The 22190-nt window shown below is 40.7% G+C and overlaps 1 protein-coding gene across 1 annotated transcript in view; it reads left to right on the forward strand.

The window, feature by feature from the left end:
- The window catches only part of cdyl (chromodomain protein, Y-like), a 42620-nt gene that overhangs the window by 19394 nt on the left and 1036 nt on the right, over positions 1–22190 (forward strand). Inside the window, exons 2-3 of the mRNA XM_034231574.1 lie at positions 3833–4442; positions 13044–13267. Coding sequence (XP_034087465.1) covers positions 3833–4442; positions 13044–13267 — 834 coding nt within the window. The remainder of the gene's footprint in view (positions 1–3832; positions 4443–13043; positions 13268–22190) is intronic.

The raw sequence follows: 22190 nt of genomic DNA on the forward strand, positions 1-22190 counted from the left end.
TAAAGGAGGCACCCAGGAAGTCTTCTCGCTCTCTCACTCTGGGCCTGCTGCTGATGAAGGAGCCTGCAGTGTTTAGCAACTCATTCTCTTTGTATTGTCTGACCTTTTTGAAAGTGTGTGTGTTGAGAGGTGGAGGAGTTAGGTAAGTCTGGGGTACCCTGTACATTTCTCACCACGTAGCTAACTAATGTTCAGACACACTAGGTTAGCGGATTGTTGCCACCCCTGTATATTGTTTTGTCAAATTCTTTGTAGTTTAGTTAGTGAGGGTTTTTTTGTTTGAGTTTTGGTTTCGAAGGGTAGATGTAGAGATAGGCCTGGTTTTGTTATGCTTGTTTCTTTTGTTTGGCACAATCCTTTGACTCCTCCTCCTCCTCACCAACAGAGTGTTTCAATGATATGTCCGTTCGGTTCGGGGTTTACACAAAATAAACCTTTTGTCAACTGTTACGCTGACTCCCTCATTTTTATTGGTTGTATGTTATTGTCTCCAGGTCCCCTAGGCCTTAGTGGGGACATAACACAATTGAATAGAGGATGAAGAAGAAAAGATTGGCCTTTTTCGATTGTTCAGCCGTTTTTACTGCGGGCAGATGTCTCCGCAAAATCCTGTAGAGAGCGAAAGCACTAGTGCTGATGCAGGTCATTTCACACAAAATAGTCTTTACAATCTGAGATGGCTTAATGTAAATGGAGCCTTTTGCTTGGTCCTCATATAAAAAATGCTGCTATAGTCAGAATGTATACAAACAATGTGGTGAAAACACTACTGTATGCTTGGTGTTGGAGGATAACACTGCCCCACATTTTCTAACTCTGTGCCAGCTCGTTCTTGAGCATCAAGTGTTTCTAACCCTCTCCGATTACACCGGTTTACCCCATGCTTTCTCCTTCCTTCTCTTCTTTTCTCTGCATGCGTGTCTCTCTGCAATGCTGTTAAGTGTGACATTGTTTGGGACTTTAAGCAACCTAATTGTCTGTTCATTTCTGTGACACCCCTGCGGCACACCGATCAAAGGCTGTTTATTTTCCATCAGTCTCACAGCACAAAATGTCTTATGAGTACTTTTAACAAACTTGTATTCTAAGTCTTAAAGACCAGAATGCTGGAATAAGCATGCATCTTTTAGAGCAGTCACCATCAACTGGCGGCCCGCGGGCCAAATCTGGCATGCCAGACATTCTCATCCGGCACGCGCTGTGGCGCTGGAGTGGTTAGTGCGTTCGCCCCCCTCTCGTTTTTTTTTTACAATGTCTCCTGAGTAATGTGCAGTACCGGAGTCCAACAGAGAGGCAGCAGCTGCGGGACAGTAGCCTGCGTACTGCGTAGCCTTCCCTGCCCTGAAGAAGAAGTGATCCTTCGTTAGCGTGAAGAGTCTGCTTTATGCTAGAGATGGCAAATCCGGATCCTTTTACGGACTCTGAGTCTTCTGAGTCAGTCATTGAAAAGATCCGGATCATACGAGTCCTTTGAGTCATATGAGTCAGCATCACCAAGAGCGTAGAAATCCTACCGGTGAAACCGAAAAGTTGTTGCATTTCACAAGCATATTAAACTAACGTTACATTAACCTCCGCTACACAGTCTCTTTTGCTTTAATAAAAAATGTTGATCACAAAAAAAAGGGTTATTTTGCAATTTGGCGAATCTGAGTCTGCTGTTGACTAATGCATGACGACGAGTCTGCTGGATCTCTGGATCTGTTGCAATACGGTTATGGCTCTGAGTCCACACGAGTCTGCTATGTTTTGCACAGTGAGTCAGGATTTGCGAATCTCTGAGTCTGCTGTTGACTCACAATAGCCGCGGGACGTAGGGGTGCTGGAGGCGGTGCTGCAAATGGTGTACATTTGAAAAACTTAATTTTACTGTTGTTGAAATCTCTCCCCACTTTTGTCCGCACCTCCTAAGTAAAATGACTTCCCAGTCTCCGCGGCTATGCTCGTGCATGACGAGTCTGGATCTTTGGATCTGCTATACGGTTACGGCTCTGAGTCCCCCCAAGTCTGCAGGAAGTGAAGGAAGTTCCCATGATTCAGTGAGTCAGGATTTGCGAATCTGAGTCTGCTGTTGACTCGTCCATGATGAGTCTGCCTGGATCTCTGGATCTGCTACGGTTACGGCTCTGAGTCCGCACGAGTCTGCAGGAAGTTGCAAGTTGCACTGATCCGTGTCCCCTGAGCCAAACGATAACTTCTGGCAGCTATCCTACTTGCTAAAGGCTAGGCAGATTGACTGGGGTACGTTGTAATGTGATTTTACATGTTATAAGGAGGGTAGCGAGCGACGCAATTTATACGTCACCAGGAGTAGGACTCAAAGGACTCGGGTTAATCGAGAGGGGAGACTCGTCACAACCAGCTCATTACTACGATCCGGATGAATCAGGACTCACCCATCTCTACTTTATGCGCCCCCCCCCCCCCCCAACAGAGTCCAACAGAGAGGCAGCAGCTGCGGGACAGTAGCCTTCCCTGCCCTGACGAAGAAGTGATCCTTCGTTAACGTGAAGAGTCTGCTTTATGAGCTCCGCAGTAGCCCCCGCTACGAGGCTCCGTTAAGACAGGGTTATATATAAAATCGCTGACCCCCGAAAGTGTCTGCCCTTGGACAAATGTAGTTGGTGATCCCTGTTTTAGAGTAACTGTTGGCTATTATACACTAAAATCAGAAGATGCCTGAGGATGCTTGTGATTTGTATATTGCACGTCATGTGTTTGTCAGCATAAATGTACCCTGATGTCAGGCAGTGATAAAGAACATTACGCATATATATTCAACCAAAACCTGTATTGTGTCATCAATGGTGCAGGTTTGGACTTGCATATTTTGAGAATAGGTGGTGCTGACAGTCTATGTTTGTGTGGGGTAAGGCTGTTTTTATGTGATTTGATGTGTGATTTTGTCTGTTTCCTGTGTGTTATATACTTTTTGGTGATGTAAATGAGTATATCATATCAAAATCTTTCATCCAAAGGAGTCACAAAATATTACATTTTAGTTTACTTCCTGCTCCTTTTCACTGGCATTAAAACCCCAAGTTTAATCTGTCTCTGTGAAAGAGGGATGTATGTGCTAATATGAAATTATGGTACTGCTCAGAAGAGTCTTATCAGCACCTTCTGACTTGCAAATCAAGTTGAATGCAATCAAGTTGAATTGCAAAGCAATGATTCACACTCTGATTAGTTGAGTGATTGGTCGCAAGTTTGTAGACAATCATGTCATAGTTAGTCCTTTAGCAAATGATGGAATATGTCATTGCCTTATGCACCATCTTCCTTTTTTAATTCAAATGTATATGTGTTGGTGTTATATGCCATCCTTTATTACATTCAGGTTGTAAAGAAAGACACCAGAACCGTACTCACGTAGTTTAATCGAATAAGAATTTGTGTATTTTCTGAAAAGTGTCCCTTTTTAGACTGGATTTATTTCGTAGATGCACATAATAGAGTACCTTCGACAAAATAAGCATTTGCTGATGTTTTATGCTCTCTGCTGGTCTAATATATTCTAAATTACACAGGCTTTTCTGGGTTTGGTTTGGCCTCCAAAGGCTGATGTTTAAGGATTATTGATGATAGCAGCTTGTAGCTCATCTCAGAGAATAAGCCCTAATATTGAACACGACAAATATCACACAATATATCATTTTTTGCATTTTTACACTCCCTAGCAATGGCTCAAAATACAGTTAAAAATCAAACTGTACATAATTACAGCAATACTTGATTATGGCAAAAAACATAGTCATATTACTTTGGTCATTGTTGACATCATGTTTTATTCTATAAAACCTTTCCTAATTTCTTTGTATGTTGCCTTCAGGTGGAGCGCATCGTGGACAAGAGGCGGAACAAGAAGGGCAAGTGGGAATACCTGATAAGATGGAAAGGTTATGGCAGTAAGGAGGACACATGGGAGCCAGAGCACCACCTACTGCACTGCGAGGAATTTATTGACCAGTACAACAGCCTGAAACTGCATTCACACAAACGGCCCAAGGTTCCAAAAAATCGTCAGGAGCCCCTTATCACCAGCCAGCCATCTGCTACAGAAAACTCCAGAGCTCGATCTGAGACCCGAAAGAAAAAAAGGACGTATGGCCCAGCTGTTGGAGTTAGAGTAGGAGCTGTTCTGGGGATGGGAAGTTCAGGGTCAGGTGGTCCCACGCAGAAGCAGAAGAAGGTGGCTGTCGGACCTGGGAAACATGCCTTAGGGGATCGGATAAGAAAAGCCATGACGTACAAGGCTCCTCCACCGGGAGGGCATCACTTTGTTCCTCCAATGAGGGTCCCTCATAACGGACTGCAGAATGGAGACATGGACCCTCTCATGTACAGGACAACAGCAAGGCCACATAGACTCCCTTTGGACAGAGCGGAAAGAGAACTAGGAGCCATGGAAACCACTGGACAACAGTTCACCACTGAGCTAAGTAAGATGTTAAAGGTCACCTGTTATGCAAAATCCACTTTTTCCTGTCTTTTATACATAAACATGTGTCCCCTCTGTGTAAAGAGGTTCTGAAAATGTCAGGAAAAAAGATTTGCTCACCTCATAAAAACCTCTCTGAAAATGAGCTGATCAGATTTTGGCCCCTTTATGATGTCATAAGGATTATTTGGCTTGTGTAACCATTAGCCAATAACCAACCAAGGTAACCCCCCCCCCCCCCCTTTTCCCCCTGAATCTCCTCCTAGAGCACCATTGTGTTATTTTTAACCAAATATTTCTCAGAGGGGCGTGGGGAGTGGCTCCTTATTTTCATCTAAAGTAACAGACAGAATCAGCACTTTTGAAACAGGGCTGAAACAGAGGGGATTATGGGATGCTACATTGGGTGATCTGTTTGGTATTTTGAGCCAAACACTTCAGAGACATGTTTTGTATATATCTGAGACCTTTAATAGAGATATTGACATTGTCATCTGATGGCTAATATGGTAGCATTTAAAGAGCGCAAAAGTGAACCAGAATTATTGTACTATTGTATCCATTATGTTTTAGAGCCACTAACAGACATCACAGGTTAATTGAGAATAACCTTTGCTGAACCTTGGCCCCCTCAGCCTCAATGTACGATAACAGTACAGGATAATGGTAAATGTTCAAATGAAAATAACAATAGCACAAGTAGAGAACAGTCATAAAACTAGAGAATGCAATTCCTGAATAAATTGCTAGTGGGAATGCGTTATGCTGAAAAGCTGACGCTAAACTGCTATGCTGAAATGTAATGTGTAAGAAGAAAGTGAAGAATTTAGATTGAAATGATACATGAACACTGGGGGCTTGAATGTGTGATGAGAGAAAAAAAGAAAGTAAAAAGGCTTGGAAAAGCAGCAGAATATTTTAACTGCAAACTTCTGAACTAACTTGATGGCGAATGATCTGTCGCCATGCCAACGGCATTTGATGACACCCCATAATACGCTTAGATGCGTTGATGGCTGCATTGTTACCAAACCTGTGAAGTTTTGGGGCGTTGGGAGTATTTTCACTGAAGTTATGAGAAAGCCGTGTCTCATGGCGAGCATTGTGTTGCCATGGCAACGGCATTTGAAGAAATCTCAAAACTATCCCGTAGATGTCTTCACGGCTGGACTGTTAGCACACATGTGAAGTTTGAGCACTTTTTGAACATTTTCATAGGAGTTATAGCGACATCATGTTTTATGGTGAGGGATGCGTTTCCATGGAAACGGCATATGGTGAGATCTCAGATTTGAGGTAGAGCTGTTGAGGCATGGACCGGTGATATACAAGTGAAGATTGGGGGACGATTGGACCGTGTCCATTGGACTTACAGCGACATCCTGTTTCATGGCGAGTGGTCTGTCGCCATGGCAACGGCATTTGATGACACCCCATACTACGCTTAGATGCATTGATGGCTGCATCGTTATCAAACCTGTGAAGTTTTGGGCTGTTTGGAGTATTTTCACTGAAGTTATGAGAAAACCGTGTTTCAAGGCGAGCATTGTGTTGCCATGGCAACGGCATTTGAAGAAATCTCAAAACTGTCCCGACGATGTCTTCATGGCTGGACTGTTGAAGTCTGCTGCATGTCAGTTGGAGTGATGACATCATCGTGTTCCATTACACAGGTGTTTATATTTGAACTAATGAGGTGTGCAGAGATCACAGGTTTCCATTGTTCTGAATGAGAGATAAACCTCTTACATGTGAACGTTTTGTGGAAGAACCGTAACGGATATCTGTGAAATTTCAAAACGTGAAGCATGTCAAGGAAGTTGAGTATCTGAAGTGTAATTTTTGTGTAGTTTCGGGTTAATAATGTGGCCTTTTTGGCAGTTTAACTAAAGGTGTGCGGCTGCTGCCGTGAGGAAATATCTGCCTGAAATTACAATGGGCTTTAAAGGAATGCTCCACTCATTAGATAATTAATCAAAACTTCAGTATTTAGTGAAACATTATGTTTAAACCATACCCTGAAGAAATCAGCGATATTCCCCGGTAAATAATGATTTTATAGCTCTTTTTTTATCAAAACCTGTATATTCCGTCAGGCCGCTGTCATTTTGCCCATTTTCAGTAGTCACATGATGGTCGTGACGTCATCCATGCGTTCACTTTGTAAACACGTGAAAACATGGCGAAGTTTTGAGCAATATGAAGAGATTGGAAGGGGGAATTCAGCCATACAGGTTCGAGCCTACTTAGTACTACTTAGTAGATACAATGATTTTGATTACTAGATATGTATGCATGTAGTACCACCCTTGCTAGCGATTCCCTCTCTAGTTTAGCATACTCAGCCTCGTTGTCCCTGGCCCTAGAACCACGATTTTATGGGGCCGGAAAAACTGGGGGGAAATACCCACTAGCCGGTACTACGCTATATGGAAAGGCCACCAAAAACTGGCCTGGCCTGGACGATAAAGGACGTTTAAACGGGGCTACCCGCTGCAATGGAAATGCGCCATAACATACCTTATTCTTACTCCGAGCACTACTTCTGGTCCTCCGTCGCTTCACACTTGCAGAGGGCGATTTCTCAACTGGCCGAACTGGTGTCCTGGTCGGTGATGACACCAGAAAGACCGATGGTACTGCATCTCCATTAAGTAATGGTTGTTCAATAAATCCCATGTTATGTTTTATCATACTCATAGTAGTCGTCCGGAAACTTGAAATGTTCGCTGCATACATGCGCCTGTGGATCTTTCGGTTCGGGCCGGCCACATTTCGCTAGCCACTGCCTCCGAACGTACTTCCTACGCTTACCTTTTGGCAACAGATGGAACCGAGCATTCCGTGGATTGTTCCTATCAGAATTGTGGCAATGTTTCGCGATACAATGAGGCATATTTGAAGAGAGTAACTACAGTAAATAACATGAACATCAACGTGTCCTCGAAACCAAACGCATGGTTTACGTCACGTCCGGTAAAATGGCGCCGCCCACAGTGTTGATGTTATTTCTGTAATTAATCAGTTTAAAATCACTGATAATGTCATCGGATGAAAAAAAAAAAAAGAGAGACTGGCAGAGACTGGTCTGTTTTATCGGATGATAATTATTTAAAAATGAGTGTCATGAGCATACCATTCCTTTAATGGAGGAATGTTGAACGTTTTTGTCACTTCATGCCCTCAAGAGGCATTTTGTTGAATTGTTTTGCTTAATTATTTGTCATTTTTCAAGCTACGAGATGTTTTCCTACGTTTGTCATGAAAAATTATGTCTCAGGAATGTAGGGTTTGGGAATTATGGCAGTTTTAAAAAAATATATGAAGGCAAATTTCAAGATTTCCTACCCTCTAGCTGTGACATCACGCACTCTAGTTAATGTTAAAATCTGAAGAAAACCTCTAAAACAAGGTCTAAACAATGTTTAATATCTCTAAAAGTAAGAATCAGATTTAAAAGTTGTTTTACTCGAATAATGACAGAAAGATGTGTAACATTTTAAAGTTAGAATGAGGTTTCTGAGTGAAAGTATGAATGAACAGTTAGCAGTTGAAGACGCATGAAGATTTGTTGAAGAATTTCTCTATTGACTTCAATGGTTAAAAATGTGATGTATTATGGGATGTATCTCTGGAATTATGAAAGTTATGAATGAGAAAAGTAATAGCCATCGATTCCCGACCGAGCTGAACGTTTTGATGTTCGAACTGAGTTTCTGCGATGTTCAATGCGGGAGGAGAAGAGGGCCAAAATAAGTCGGCGGAATATAATAATAATAAACTTTTCGTGCGTAACAGTAACAAGCAAACCGATTTGATAATCTCAGTTACACAGCAATATCTACCTAAAGTTTGCCAGCATGAGCTCACATCAGACACCAAGAGTCCAATCAGAACAAGTAAAGCTGTAGCAGCTACATCTGTGCGTGTACTTTGTTACACAAGGGTGTGATATTTTTAAAGAGGGAGAATATGTGTTCCTTTTTAAAAGTGACAGTCTGCCTTTTTAAATGTCACAGCTAGACAAAAGAGTTGAGTGTCAGCAGTTGGTATGGATATTTTTGTAATACAAAATGACAGAGAGGACTAAATGAGGTAGTGTATCACAAGTGGAAAATTGGCATTAGAAGAGTGTGGGTGGACATTACCAATTACCTGTCTGTACTGCCATGTATTCCTGCCTATTAGCTGTTAGACATGTAAGTCCATACCGTACTGATATACAGTATGTTTGATTGGCTAAAAATAGCAATGGCTAATATAAGCCGTGCAGATGTATCCTGTTTATATTTGTACATTTAATGGATATAGGACTCACAGACCAGTCAATGACATGCATAGAAGTTTTAACCGAAAATGTTTTTCCTTATCATATCCTGTTTTATAGATGCAGGAAAACATTTCTGCTGTAGTGACACCTACTTACACACAGCTTTTGAAGCTCCTCCTAAACCTTTACTACAGGAGAAGCTGATAACGCCTTTGACATTCACTCCTGGGTCACAGTCCAGGGCCTGTACGCCTATTGTTAATCATTACAAACGTTTACGAAAAGTAAACTTGTTCAAAATCCAGATGAGAATGATTGTTTTGTTTTTTACCATATTTTAACAGTAACATACAAATGTAATTGGTAGGATTAATAATGAGTTTGTCTATTCTCATTATCCATAATACCTGTTAAAGAAATGTTGTGTTCTTAGTTATGGGGGTCAGGCCTTTTACTGGGCTGTTCTCAAATAAAGAACATGCAGAATATGTGCATATACAGTGGGGCAAAAAAGTATTTAGTCAGCCACCAATTGTGCAAGTTCTCCCACTTAAAAAGATGAGAGAGGCCTGTAATTTTCATCCTAGGTATACCTCAACTATGAGAGACAAAATGAGAAAAAAAATCCAGAAAATCACATTGTCTGATTTTTAAAGAATTTATTTGCAAATTATGGTGGAAAATAAGTATTTGGTCAATAACAAAAGTTAATCTCAATACTTTGTTTTTACCCTTTGTTGGCAATGACAGAGGTCAAACGTTTTCTGGAAGTCTTCACAAGGTTTTCACACACTGTTGCTGGTATTTTGGCCCATTCCTCCATGCAGATCTCCTCTAGAGCAGTGATGTTTTGGGGCTGTCGCTGGGCAACACAGACTTTCAACTCTCTCCAACGATTTTCTATGGGGTTGAGATCTGGAGACTGGCTAGGCCACTCAAGGACCTTGAAATGCTTCTTACGAAGCCACTCCTTTGTTGCCCGGGCGGTGTGTTTGGGATCATTGTCATGCTGAAAGACCCAGCCACGTTTCATCTTCAATGCCCTTGCTGATGGAAGGAGGTTGTCACTCAAAATCTCACGATACATGGTCCCATTCATTCTTTCCTTTACACGGATCAGTCGTCCTGGTCCCTTTGCAGAAAAACAGCCCCAAAGCATGATGTTTCCACCCCCATGTTTCACAGTAGGTATGGTGTTCTTTGGATGCAACTCAGCATTCTTTCTCCTCCAAACACGTCTAGTTGAGTTTTTACCAAAAAGTTCTATTTTGGTTTCATCTGACCATATGACATTCTCCCAATCCTCTTCTGGATCATCTAAATGCTCTCTAGCAAACTTCAGATGGGCCTGGACATGTACTGGCTTAAGCAGGGGGACACGTCTGGCACTGCAGGATTTGAGTCCCTGGCGGCGTAGTGTGTTACTGATGGTAGCCTCTGTTACTTTGGTCCCAGCTCTCTACAGGTCATTGACTAGGTCCCCCCGTGTGGTTCTGGGATTTTTGCTCACCGTTCTTGTGATCATTTTGACCCCACGGGGTGAGATCTTGCGTGGAGCCCCAGATCGAGGGAGATTATCAGTGGTCTTGTATGTCTTCCATTTTCGAATAATTGCTCCCACAGTTGATTTCTTCACACCAAGCTGCTTACCTATTGCAGATTAAGTCTTCCCAGCCTGGTGCAGGTCTACAATTTTGTTTCTGGTGTCCTTAGACAGCTCTTTGGTCTTGGCCATAGTGGAGTTTGGAGTGTGACTGTTTGAGGTTGTGGACAGGTGTCTTTTATACTGATAACGAGTTCAAAGAGGTGCCATTAATACAGTTAACAAGTGGAGGACAGAGGATGCTCTTAAAGAAGAAGTTACAGGTCTGTGAGAGCCAGAAATCTTGTTTGTTTGTAGGTGACCAAATACTTATTTTACAGAGGAATTTACCAATGAATTCATTAAAAATCCTACAATGTGATTTCCTGGATTCTTTTCCCCCATTCTGTCTCTCATAGTTGAAGTGTACCTAGGATGAAAATTACAGGCCTCATCTTTTTAAGTGAGAGAACTTGCACAATTGGTGGCTGACTAAATACTTTTTTGCCCCACTGTATGTACAGTATGTGCTCTCAGTTTTGCTGTCTGTTATCGACCAGCTCCTGCCAATATTCAACGTATTTCACTTTTGGCTAGTGTACTTTTGAGGTTATGCCAATTAGAAACACAAGAAAGTAAAATTCAAAATAGAAAATATTCCATTGGACTTCTATATGGAGTCAGTCAGTTGTTCTCTCATGTTTCAAAGCCCCACAATAGGGAGACCGGGTCGTCTCTATGTGAGAACATTAAAGCTACCAACCTAACAGATATCTGTCTGGCAGCCGTTATGGATCCTTATTTCCTAATCCTTGAAAGACTACGTGCTCACCCCATTCAGCACCCTCAGCTCCACCCAGTAATCTGCTGAAAGAGGTTGCCTCTGATTTTAGGCCAGCAGCAAAGAAATGTTGCAATTGTTAATAAATTATAATGATTGTGATGCTGGCGTCTCTGTGACAATGAGCTTCATAACGGAAGCACTCTGCACCACTTTCTGACAGCACGTCTTAATTATCTAGAATTGTTCAGCATAGTGTTATCATGTGTCTAGAGGCTGTGAGTAAAACCAAAGCCACAGCTTCTTGTCCTACAACCGTTTGGAATCACTGCTGCCATTAGAAATCCCATGTTTCCAGGCTAATCGCTGTGTATTTGTCATTTTCAACTATCATTTAAATTGTCAAATGTTAGGTTTGAGTCTTAGAAATCTTGTAAATGTAAACATGCCAAATGTGTAGTTTCTGTGTAGCAAACTCTTTTTGTCTTAATTTGCGATTGCTGTTTCTATCAGTGATTCAAAGGTCAAGATCTGCTGATTTGTAAAGTGCTGGCAGGGTCTACAGCTCCACTGCATTATTTATATGGAAGTCCTTCATGGTTAAAAACAGAGACTCTCATAGAGGGCTTTTAGATCGTTTTAAAGTCTCCACTGACTTTTTTAATATCAGACAGTTGTTTGTGGTAAAAACCCAGCTTTGTATTAGCATCCTTATCACTGACGTGTTTAAAATGTTTCAAAAAATCATCACACCACTTGCTGGAAGATTGCGCTTGTGTTCCTGAGTGACGCATGACTACTGCATCTCTAAATCTTATACAAAGGACTCATATTTTGCTTTAGTCAAGGTTATTTATTTTGTTATCTACTCATGTAATGAAAGTGAGAGAGATATTTGTTTCTCAGCTTTTACAGAAAACCTTTTTACCATTGTAGGTGAACAAAATGTTTAATTCACAATGGTTCTCTAGATTGCACTGCAAAAAGTCAAGTTCTCTCTGTGTGAAAAGGCCTTAAAAACTTAGCAAATCAGAAAAAAGTGTGTGTGTGCTCTATAAAAGCCAGATATGTTAATGTAATCAACAGAAATTCTAATTCAATGAATCCCACTGTGAAAGCTCTGATATCATGCAGAGTAAATGTTGTGTGATGACAGAAATAGATGATAGCAAGGGCACAGGAAGTCAGTGAGTGGCAGGAGTTCTTACATACAAATCCATAATGACGTCAGTAAATTGTCCTGACAAAAGCGAATGGAATATGCAAAATAAAAAACTTATTACAACAAATGTAATAACTATAATTCCTCAATCTACGCTTTGAGTGCATGTCCATATATCTGATTCTAGTCAAAGTTCAAATTGTATGATAGAACATTTTAGTTGTAGACATGGATGCAAACTTCATGTTCTCAATTTTCTTTGTTTAATGCTTGTTTTTTCAACTTTCACACCACCTATTTGATATTTGTTAATATACAGAATGATGTCATAACAACAAGACACATATACATAATTATTTAGGGAATGTTGCACACCTAGACCAACAACCTTTCAACATCAGATATGCAAATATATTGTAGACCCAGTAAAATCAAGCTCCACAAATAATTTGTATACTAAGCTTATCTCTTAGAATTAGGAGCTACTCTGTCAACATCCTTTGAAAAGTCTCTGGTAATTTCCCCTGGTGGAAGTATAAATAATGTGGATTGGTGTTTAAATCGTTATCCCAAAATGTTCCTTCTAAATCCTGTATCCTGTATATTTATCAAAGTTAACTCCTAGTACAGCGAACGATTGAAATGGATAACATTTGAATCAACAACATGGTTGAAAAATCCAATACATTTTTATTTTATTTTAAATTCATATTTCAGACAATGTTTCTTTGGTGGTTTGTGATTAACTGTCTAAAATCTACACACGTCCAAGAAGAGACATTGACCTGTTTTGTCCTTCCTCCTCAGTGTCAGGCCCTCCTCTGGCCAACGGCAAGATGCATCAACACAGCTCAGTAAAACGGAAGCTGGCCGAGGATAAAGGCTACGTGTTCGACAAGCGGCTCAGGTATAACGTGCGACAGAACGAGAGCAACTGTCGATTCCGAGACATCGTGGTCAGGAAGGAGGAAGGCTTCACTCACATCCTGCTCTCCAGCCAAACTACAGACAACAACGCTCTGACACCAGAGGTAAGAACTGGGATGTGTATCTCGCCCTTGTTTTTGTTTTTCTATGTATCAAGAGCTACGTTCATTGATGTAACTTTTTGATCGTACCCCAGTTGCCATGGGCTAGGTCTGGGAATTCTAAATGAGAAAAGTTTCCTCATTAACTGCTGTAGAGAAGCCCTAGAGCTATGCTACACTCCCAAACGGCTCCAGGGAAGCATTTTAAAAGACAACTTAGAAAACTGTGGTTTTATTTGACAGCTGCCAGGTAAAAATATGCTTAGCTGCATGAATCAGACTCAGGGCATTGCTAAACAAACAAAAATGTACGCTCAAAAAGGTTAGGAAATAGCTCCTGGCTACTGAAAAAGATTTTTGCTAAAACTACCTCCGAGTAGGGGTGTAACGGTATTCGTTACAAGGGGAGAACGTCTGTAAACCGACACCGTTGCAATGAATCGACATCTGACCAATCACGGCTTTGATACGGCCACTAGTGCAGGTGAAGAGATGTCGGTGAAAAGACAGTTTCAGTCCGGCGCAAGCAAGAGGGAAAAAAAACAAAACATGAAGAAACTAGAGCATCACTCGAAGGTGGGTTATTGTATGAGTGAAATGTACAACTTGCAAATGTTGTATAAGTCAAATTGCCAATTGCCATATTAAAACATCAGCTGCAATTCACGACATGAAGAAGGCAGTCTCTGCATAGCATATAGGCTAATGGAGATAAACAGACAGACAGACAGACAGACAGACAGACAGACAGACAGACAGACAGACAGACAGACAGACAGACACACAGACACACAGACACACAGACAGACAGACAGACACACAGACACACAGACACACAGACACACAGACACACAGACACACAGACATACAGACACACAGACACACAGACACACAGACACACAGACACAAACTCAGGGCCGGCCCGTAGCACTGGCGTTATAGATGTTCGCCTAGGGCGCCAGATCTGGGGAGGTGCTGCGCTGGCAGTTCTGGGAGGGAAAAAAACATTTTGACCGTTGGGGCTCATCCTAAATTTCAGCCTTGATGTAACAATATCATAATTAAGTAAATGTAACACCCTTTTCAACCCGGTTACACCATTCATTTGCCCTGTACGATGGGCGCTGTAAGTGATGAACATGGGGGATGTTGGCTTATCTGGCGCCCGCAGCTCACAGCCAAAGTGAGCGTGGGAGAGAGAGAAGGGTGCACCGGCGCTGTTGTTATTAGAATCTGGTGCTAGCTGCTCTAACGGATATAAGAAGAAGATGTTTCTACAATAATGTGGAGGGAGAGTCCTCTCCAGTCAGACTTAGAGGCTGATAACTACAGCTCAGTGAGGTAAAGGACTCGGAGTGTTTAGATAGTTCACTTTAGTCTAAGTTCAAATGGTTTGGTCACAATTTATGTAAACACATATTTCCAAGGCACTCCTTTATAATTATTGGGATGAACAGGTTTGAAATCATTCCAATGTATACTATAGGACAGTAACCAAAAATATCCTTTAAAACTGGAGAGATAAAAAAAAATGCATAAATAAATGTTAAGGTAAAATAAGATATGAATGAACAACATGTATAAAACAAGTTACATTCATTTGTTATTGGCTATGGTAGGTTATTGGTTATGTTCACATACTTATTTGATTACATCCACTTGTCTAAGATGACAACAGAGACTTTCAACCCAAAACCAGCTGTTGACTTGTGGATGCAAGCAGCTAATCGCAGACTCAACCAGAGAGAAAGTAGTAGGCCTACATCATCAGCTACCATGTCTGACAGAGAGGAAGACAGTGAGGAGAACAGTCAGGAGGGTAGTGATGACAGCTTGTAGGATTACTGGTCGTGCTAATGTTGTCTTGTGTTCTCCTCTGCATGTGTGTTCTGTGTTCACCTCTGTGTGTTCAGTGCCGTGTGTCTGGCAAATAAAGTCAAGACCCCCTCAAAAGTTACGGTTTATTTCATTTTAAGGATGAGCACCAAGCAACATCTCCAGGTGCTCCTTTGAGAACCAGGGCAAAAAAGTGATGTGCACCCCTGGTTATGCCTTTTATCTGCTAATGTACAGGAGGAAGAGTGATACACTGTATGTCTAGTTGGCTTACATAACAGTTAAAGTTTACAGCTTAAAAACATGGAGCATTTGTTCCCCTCTTATTCATTTTTATGTCAAATTCCACATTTCATGGTGATGCTCAGCCTCTCCCCTTAACTCCTGCAGTCATAATCATGTCAACCACAACACAGAGAAATACTGATAGAAATGTGTGTGTAGTTGTTGATACATTGCTGACAGAGAGAACTAGAATACAGATTTAAGAAATATCAGTTTTTGAGCATGTCATAAGCATGTTTTGTCTTGACTATATTACAACTATATTTTAATAAAATAATATAGTATTTATATTATTGAATTGATTATTATTATTATTATTATTATTATTAGTAGAAGTAGTTTATTTCCATTAATTATATTCTAATCTTTTTGAGGCTAGTATTTGGCAGGAAATGCAGACGTATTCACCTGTACACGCATACTGAACGACATACATGCACATTTACCATTTACCTCACTGTATAAAAAAGTAACTGTGTTGATAATAATAATAAACAGGAATTATATTTGCAAAGTAGCCTACTTTGTTTCCAAAACATTTTTTTTCACTCCTGTCGGTTGGAGGGGGGCCTCATCTCACAATGTCGCTTGGGGCCCCAAGTTGGCCAGGGGCGGCCCTGGTACTGTGTATGGTTTGTTTTTAACTGTTTAATACAGTTAATTATTCAAAATGTCAGAGTTCTTTATTTTTAAACTGAAACTTGCACTACTGTTCAAACATAAATAACAACAAACCTGGAATTATGCATTTGGGACTTTTTTTTGCTTTTTCTTGTTGTACCGAACCGTGACCTCCAAACCGAGGTACGAACCGAACCGTGACTTCTGTGAACCGTTACACCCCTACCTCCGAGCAAACAATATTTCTACAAGTAGAGTCTTAGGGGTACATATAACCCAGTGATACGCTATCTGTTGATTTTGCAGTAAAATATTAGTTGAACTACTTATATATTTATGCAGAAAGTTCGTAGAGGGAAGCATTATGTAATGCATCTTCCAGAGAACTGAAGACCCTTGGGGTGGCCAGATTTCCAATGTTTTTCACTACTTTCTACATAGAAATAACAGTTTGCAATGTTGACAATAACTTAAAGGTGGGGTAGGTAAGTTTCAGAAACCGGCTCGAGATACACTTTTTGTTATATTCCATGGAATGCTCTTAACATCCCGATAGCAATGAATATCTTAAGTGCTTTGACAAAAAATCCATAAAAAAATGTCATCTGTGGAAGCCGTAATACTGTAAAAAGTACAACCAATCCGTTTAGCCGCCGGCTAAACTGATTGGATTGCCGCCCTGTCTGTCAGCCTTCCATCTCGTGCCCTCATTGGGCGTGCCCTCATTGGGCGTGCCCTCATTGGGCGTGCCGTCATTGGGCGTGCCGTCATTGGGCGTGCATTGCAGCAGTACTTCAATGACTCGCCAGCAACAGGCGGCCACTTTCACCAGTCTGCTGACGTCATGTGCGCGTTCATGTGTGTTGGAGGAAGTGCTCTGTAAGGAAGTCTGAAGGAAGGGGCGGATTATTTTCGGCTGTGTACTTTCAAATTTTAGTGCACTCGAGCCGGTTTCTGAAACTTACCTACCCCACCTTTAACTGTTTTGTCCAATTAGTGTCAGATCATTTGGTTTAAACAGGCAGTTTATTTTCTTGATGACTCAAAACAGATGTTCGTGCTTGATGAAATTAGTATTCTCTGCTGGCAATTAGGGTGCAAAAGCAACAACCTGTCTCTCCTGGCTTTTGGCATGTTTTATCACAGTCTCATCAGAAATGTGTCAATCACTCGCTAACTCTATGTCAATCAGACATGTAGTTGTGGAACAAACTGTGCATTATGAATTCAGGAGTTTGGCTGTGATTTGGTGTAATCTGTCACATGTGAGGGACAGGGGTGTAATGGTTCTATGTAAGCCTATTCAAATCAACATTGGTTCTAACACTATATATATTTAAGAGTGTGTGGAGACTGTAGACCTTTGAGTTCCAGTGTTACAATGTGATGCTTTATATGAGCCTTTTTCAATGAAGAGGTTGAAAAGTGACTGCTTTATAATGAATGTGTGCGACACTAAATGTGGTCTGATGGTTCTCTGCTCTGATGCAGTGGCTTCATGCTTTGTGATGATCCACTTGTAGATTTGGCTGCCTGCAGGAGAGCAGCAGCCTGTGGCTGGTTGCTCATTTCCACACTGCAATCAACAACAAGCTGCTCCCTCAACATTGTCCCTGGAAATATTCAGTAGCTTGCTTATACAGAGCTTTCCCCAACATTTAGGATTTGGGATTTTTTATGTATTGACTATTCCTACATTTTATAACATACAGTATTTGTTAAATATATCATGTCTGACTCACCATGGTGTTATATCACTAGTTTTTAATCTGTTAATATGTCAAATCGTTTCTGAAATGATCCATTAATACTTTTTAACAGTTTTGACATTTAGAAAAAAGTTCAAGTAATGAGAACTGAGATTATGTTTTTATGTTGCTTTTTACAGATTCCTTAAAGGTCCATTGCTTTAGCATGTGTCACAATCAGCCACCTCTCATATATCATAAATCTAAGAAAAGATGATTGTCCTTCACTCAGATTGAATGATGTGTCTCAGATATTCCGCAGAGGGGGGTTCTGGCTTTGATATAGTGTCTTCTGCACGACAGCCTGTAGTGCCCTGAAGTGGCCTAAACTGTGTGTGCACATGTGTGTGTACTTTCATGTGTGACAGTAAGCCCGTAAGCCGTGGGCTTATCAAATAGATCTGATAGCTCCTCTCTGTTGCCCAGTCTTTGAAGCTACAGGAACAAGAGAGTCTGCAGATGTATGTGCCTGCTGAATGGCTTTTGGAAATCTTCAAAAATATCCCGAACATTTTTATCCTAGCACCCAAAGCTTTAGGTGAGAAAGTCTTCAGAGCTGTTACTGGAACTCTTTCTGTCACCTTTCACGCTCAACACACAGTAGCTTTCTGCGTCTGTGCTATACTGCTATTCCAATGTTGTGATATTTATATCGGGCAGCACACTGACGTTGAAAATCTGACATTATCTTGGACTTATCAGTGAAATATTAAGTATTGTGGTGACACAATGTGGGACCATAATTCACCTTGCTTATTGTGTTGCCACAGGGACCCTTTAGTGGGAACACCTGTAGCTTTAGCTGCCATTCCTGCTAGCTCATCAGGCAGAGCAGTTCATGTGTTAACCTCTCTGATATTAATGGATAATAAAGATTGGAACTCCATTCTTAATACACCGCCTCCGACTCCCCTTTCACGGCACTACAGTATACCGCTTTTTTTTAATAGTGAAACCATACAATTACAACCTAGTCAATTTTCTTATTTTTTTATGTAAATACTATATGCTCATTGTTGCACACCTGCCATAAATGCAGCAATGATTAAGAATGGGTATTAAGTCCCAGTTGGCCCTTTTCAAAAAAGATATTTTGAAATTAGCACAGGTGTTACTAATTAGATTAACGTGTCTGAGTTAATAGTCCCAGTAAACCGAGACAGTGAGCCAGCATGCATAATACCTGGACCCTGAATCTAAAGCAATGGAATAAAGTCAGCCATTATGTTTGTCATTATTTACACCTGTTCTTTTCTTATTTGTTTGATTTGAAGTATCTCCATGGTACTCTACTGCTCTAGTAAACTTTTGTATTTTCCACAGGGAGCAGGGAATAACTGAACGAGTAGGGTTGGGTACCGAGAACCGGTTCCGAAATAATACGACAGCTGTTTTGTAAATCCTAGTGGTTTGTGCTTATGTTAGACAGCTATCATACTGAATAAATATTGACTGTGAATGTATGCAAACATGTATGGCATATGGCTGTCCAACAGAAGTTAAATCCATTTCTCACTTATTCTGACAATGTACTTAACCCCAAATAAAAGAACCCAATAAAAAGAGTTGTTAAATAATAGTGAAGTCACGTTGTAATAACAATAACTCATCTCTCTCGAGTTCTCTTTTTGAGCTTTGCTAAAAAGGGGGACGGATCGGGTAGTGACTGTCACTACCCGATCTGCAGCTCTGCCCGATCTGCAGTGCGCATGTGCGAGATGGTCCGCCATATTGGACAACTCCGGACGGCAACCCAAGATGGACACTTGACACAGTGGCTTTTAGCAAAGCTCAAAAATAAAACGAGAGAGATGAGTTATTGTTATTACAACGTGACTTCACTATTATTTAACAACTCTTTTTATTGGGTTCTTTTATTTGGGGTTAAGTACATTGTCAGAATAAGTGAGAAATGGATTTAACTTCTGTTAGACAGCTATCATACTGAATACATATTTACTGTGAATGTGTGCAAAAATGTATGGCATATGGCTGTCTAACAGAAGTTACATTCATTTCTCACTTATTCTGACAATGTATCAGTGACACCCCGAACACATCTGTTACCGACACCGGCCCGTCGCACTGGCGTTATAGATGTTCGCCTAGGGCGCCAGATCTGTGGAGGCGCTGCGCTGACAGCAATGGGAGGGGGAAAAAAATGTTTTGACCGTTGGTGCTCATCCTAATTTTTGGCCTTGATGTAACAACATTCATAATTAAGTAAGTGTAACACCCTTTTCATTCCGGTTACACTTTTCATTTGCCCTGTACGATGGGCGCTGTAAGTGATGAAAATGGGGGATGTTGGCTTATCTGGCACCCGTAGCTCACAGCCAAAGTGCGAGTGAGCGTGGGAGGGAGCGAGGGAGAAAGGGAGGTGCTAGCTGCTCTAAAAAACGGATATTAGAAGAATATGTTTCTACAATAATGTGGAGGGAGAGTCCTCTCCAGTCAGACTGAGAGTCTGATAACTACAGCTCAGTGAGGTAAAAAAAAAACATTTTTTTCCCCCAAAATAAAATTTGACAACAATCACTTTCATTAATGGGAGACCCTAAAGATAAGAAAAATCATTGTTGTCATTTGTTCTACCTCGGGTAGGGGTATCTCAAAATCTGAGGGCCCTTCCTGCTAGACTATAAAGGACTCTGAGTGTTTAGATAGTTCACTTTAGTCTAACTTATCTCAGTGGGTCTCAAACGTTTTGATCACAATTTATGTAAACACATATTTCCAAGGCACTCCTTTATAATTATTGGGATAAAACAGGTTTGAAATCATTCCAATGTATACTATAGGACAGTAAACCAGACATATCGTTTTAAACTGGAGATACAAAAATATGCATAAATAAAATAGTAAAATAAGATATGAATGAACAACAAAAATAAAATACGTTACATGTATTTGTTATTGGCTATGGTAGGTTATTGGTTATGTTCACATACTTATTTAATTATTAATATGTAAACCGATCTTTTTCATATGGGTGTTTAGAGTTGTACCCCCTAGATCTAGTCTCTAGTAATTCTGCTTAAAGTGCACCAGATGCATTTGACTTTAAAATGTTCAAACATTTCTTCCCAGTAGCCTATCCCTGAGAAGGCAGATATGCTTGTTTTTCTCAACAAGAACTGTTTTTAAATGGGGGGGGGGGGGGGGGGTTCCTTTAAAAGTTGCACTGTTGTAGCTTCAGTGGTTCTCAGGTTACAGTTACATAGCAGTGAATATAAACAGACTGATTAATGTGAATATTACTGTAAACTAACCTGTGTAAAAGTTTCTTGAATAAATGTAATTTTTTTGGTGGAAGAAGCATGTATAATTTTGTTACCCTGCCCCTCAAAGAATCAGAATTGAGAACCATTAAGAACCGGAATCGAAAAGTAGAATCGGAATCAGAATCGTGGAAATTCAAACGATACCCAACCCTATGAACGAGGGAGTGGTTTTTGGATGTACCCCCTGAAAAAGTCCAGCTATTTCTGCTATAAAAGAACGCCCTACAGAAAAATGCAAAAAAATACTTTGACCCACAATACGCATTAAGAAACTTGCAAGAAATACTAGATTTGAAAATACATAGAAAATATGATTGATTGACTTATTTTCACCCCTGCATGACAATGTTATTTCTAAGGAACTGTAGCTTGTTGTTGCATCTTTCTTTATTGTGGAAACCATTTGTGTTTGTCTATGAATGTCCTGGAGGCATCTGCTCACTGCCCACAAATGTCACTTTGAAGCTCCCTTCTTCCTCTCTGTTTCACAGACTGGAACCAGCATCTGCCGCTGCTTTACGTATCAGGATCTTTAGTTCACCTTGCTAGAATAACGTTATTCATACTCACACACAGTCACACATCATATCTAGTTAAAACTGGGGACAGATTATGTGCTTGGTGAGACAGAGAATCAGATTCCCTTTGAGGTTGAATGGTTAATATGGGTCGAGGGTGATAATCTGATTCAAATGCAGCAATAGAGTGGGCCGATTGACTGCAGTCAGTGATGTGGTGGTGTGGGTTTCCAAACGACTTCTTATCAGGTCGGCTGTCTGACAATGGAGGCTCTCTCCCTTCTTCCTCACACGAGACAAAGGCCAAACACGTGTCTGTGATGCTGAACGATGCACCTCCGATATTACCTGGCAGTGAAGCCTGTTTCGGCACAGCATGATTTTACTGTTAGTTGATCAACTGAACACTGATCATTTGTTTGTTTTTGTTTTATTTATCAGATCTTTTTCTAGTATTTGGCTTTATCTGCACGACAACATGCCAACAACTTTTCTAAAGATTCAAATTGGTATAAGTCTTGCCTAGCTAGCAAGTCAAAACCAACATCTGATTTTGATTTGTTTTATTTATTTTACATACTAATGCTGATACTTTACCAAAATTATTTTCCATTGAGGATATTATATTTTCTTA

Source organism: Gymnodraco acuticeps, unplaced genomic scaffold, assembly GCF_902827175.1.
Source record: "Gymnodraco acuticeps unplaced genomic scaffold, fGymAcu1.1, whole genome shotgun sequence".
In the NCBI taxonomy this organism is placed as follows: Eukaryota; Metazoa; Chordata; class Actinopteri; order Perciformes; family Bathydraconidae; genus Gymnodraco; species Gymnodraco acuticeps.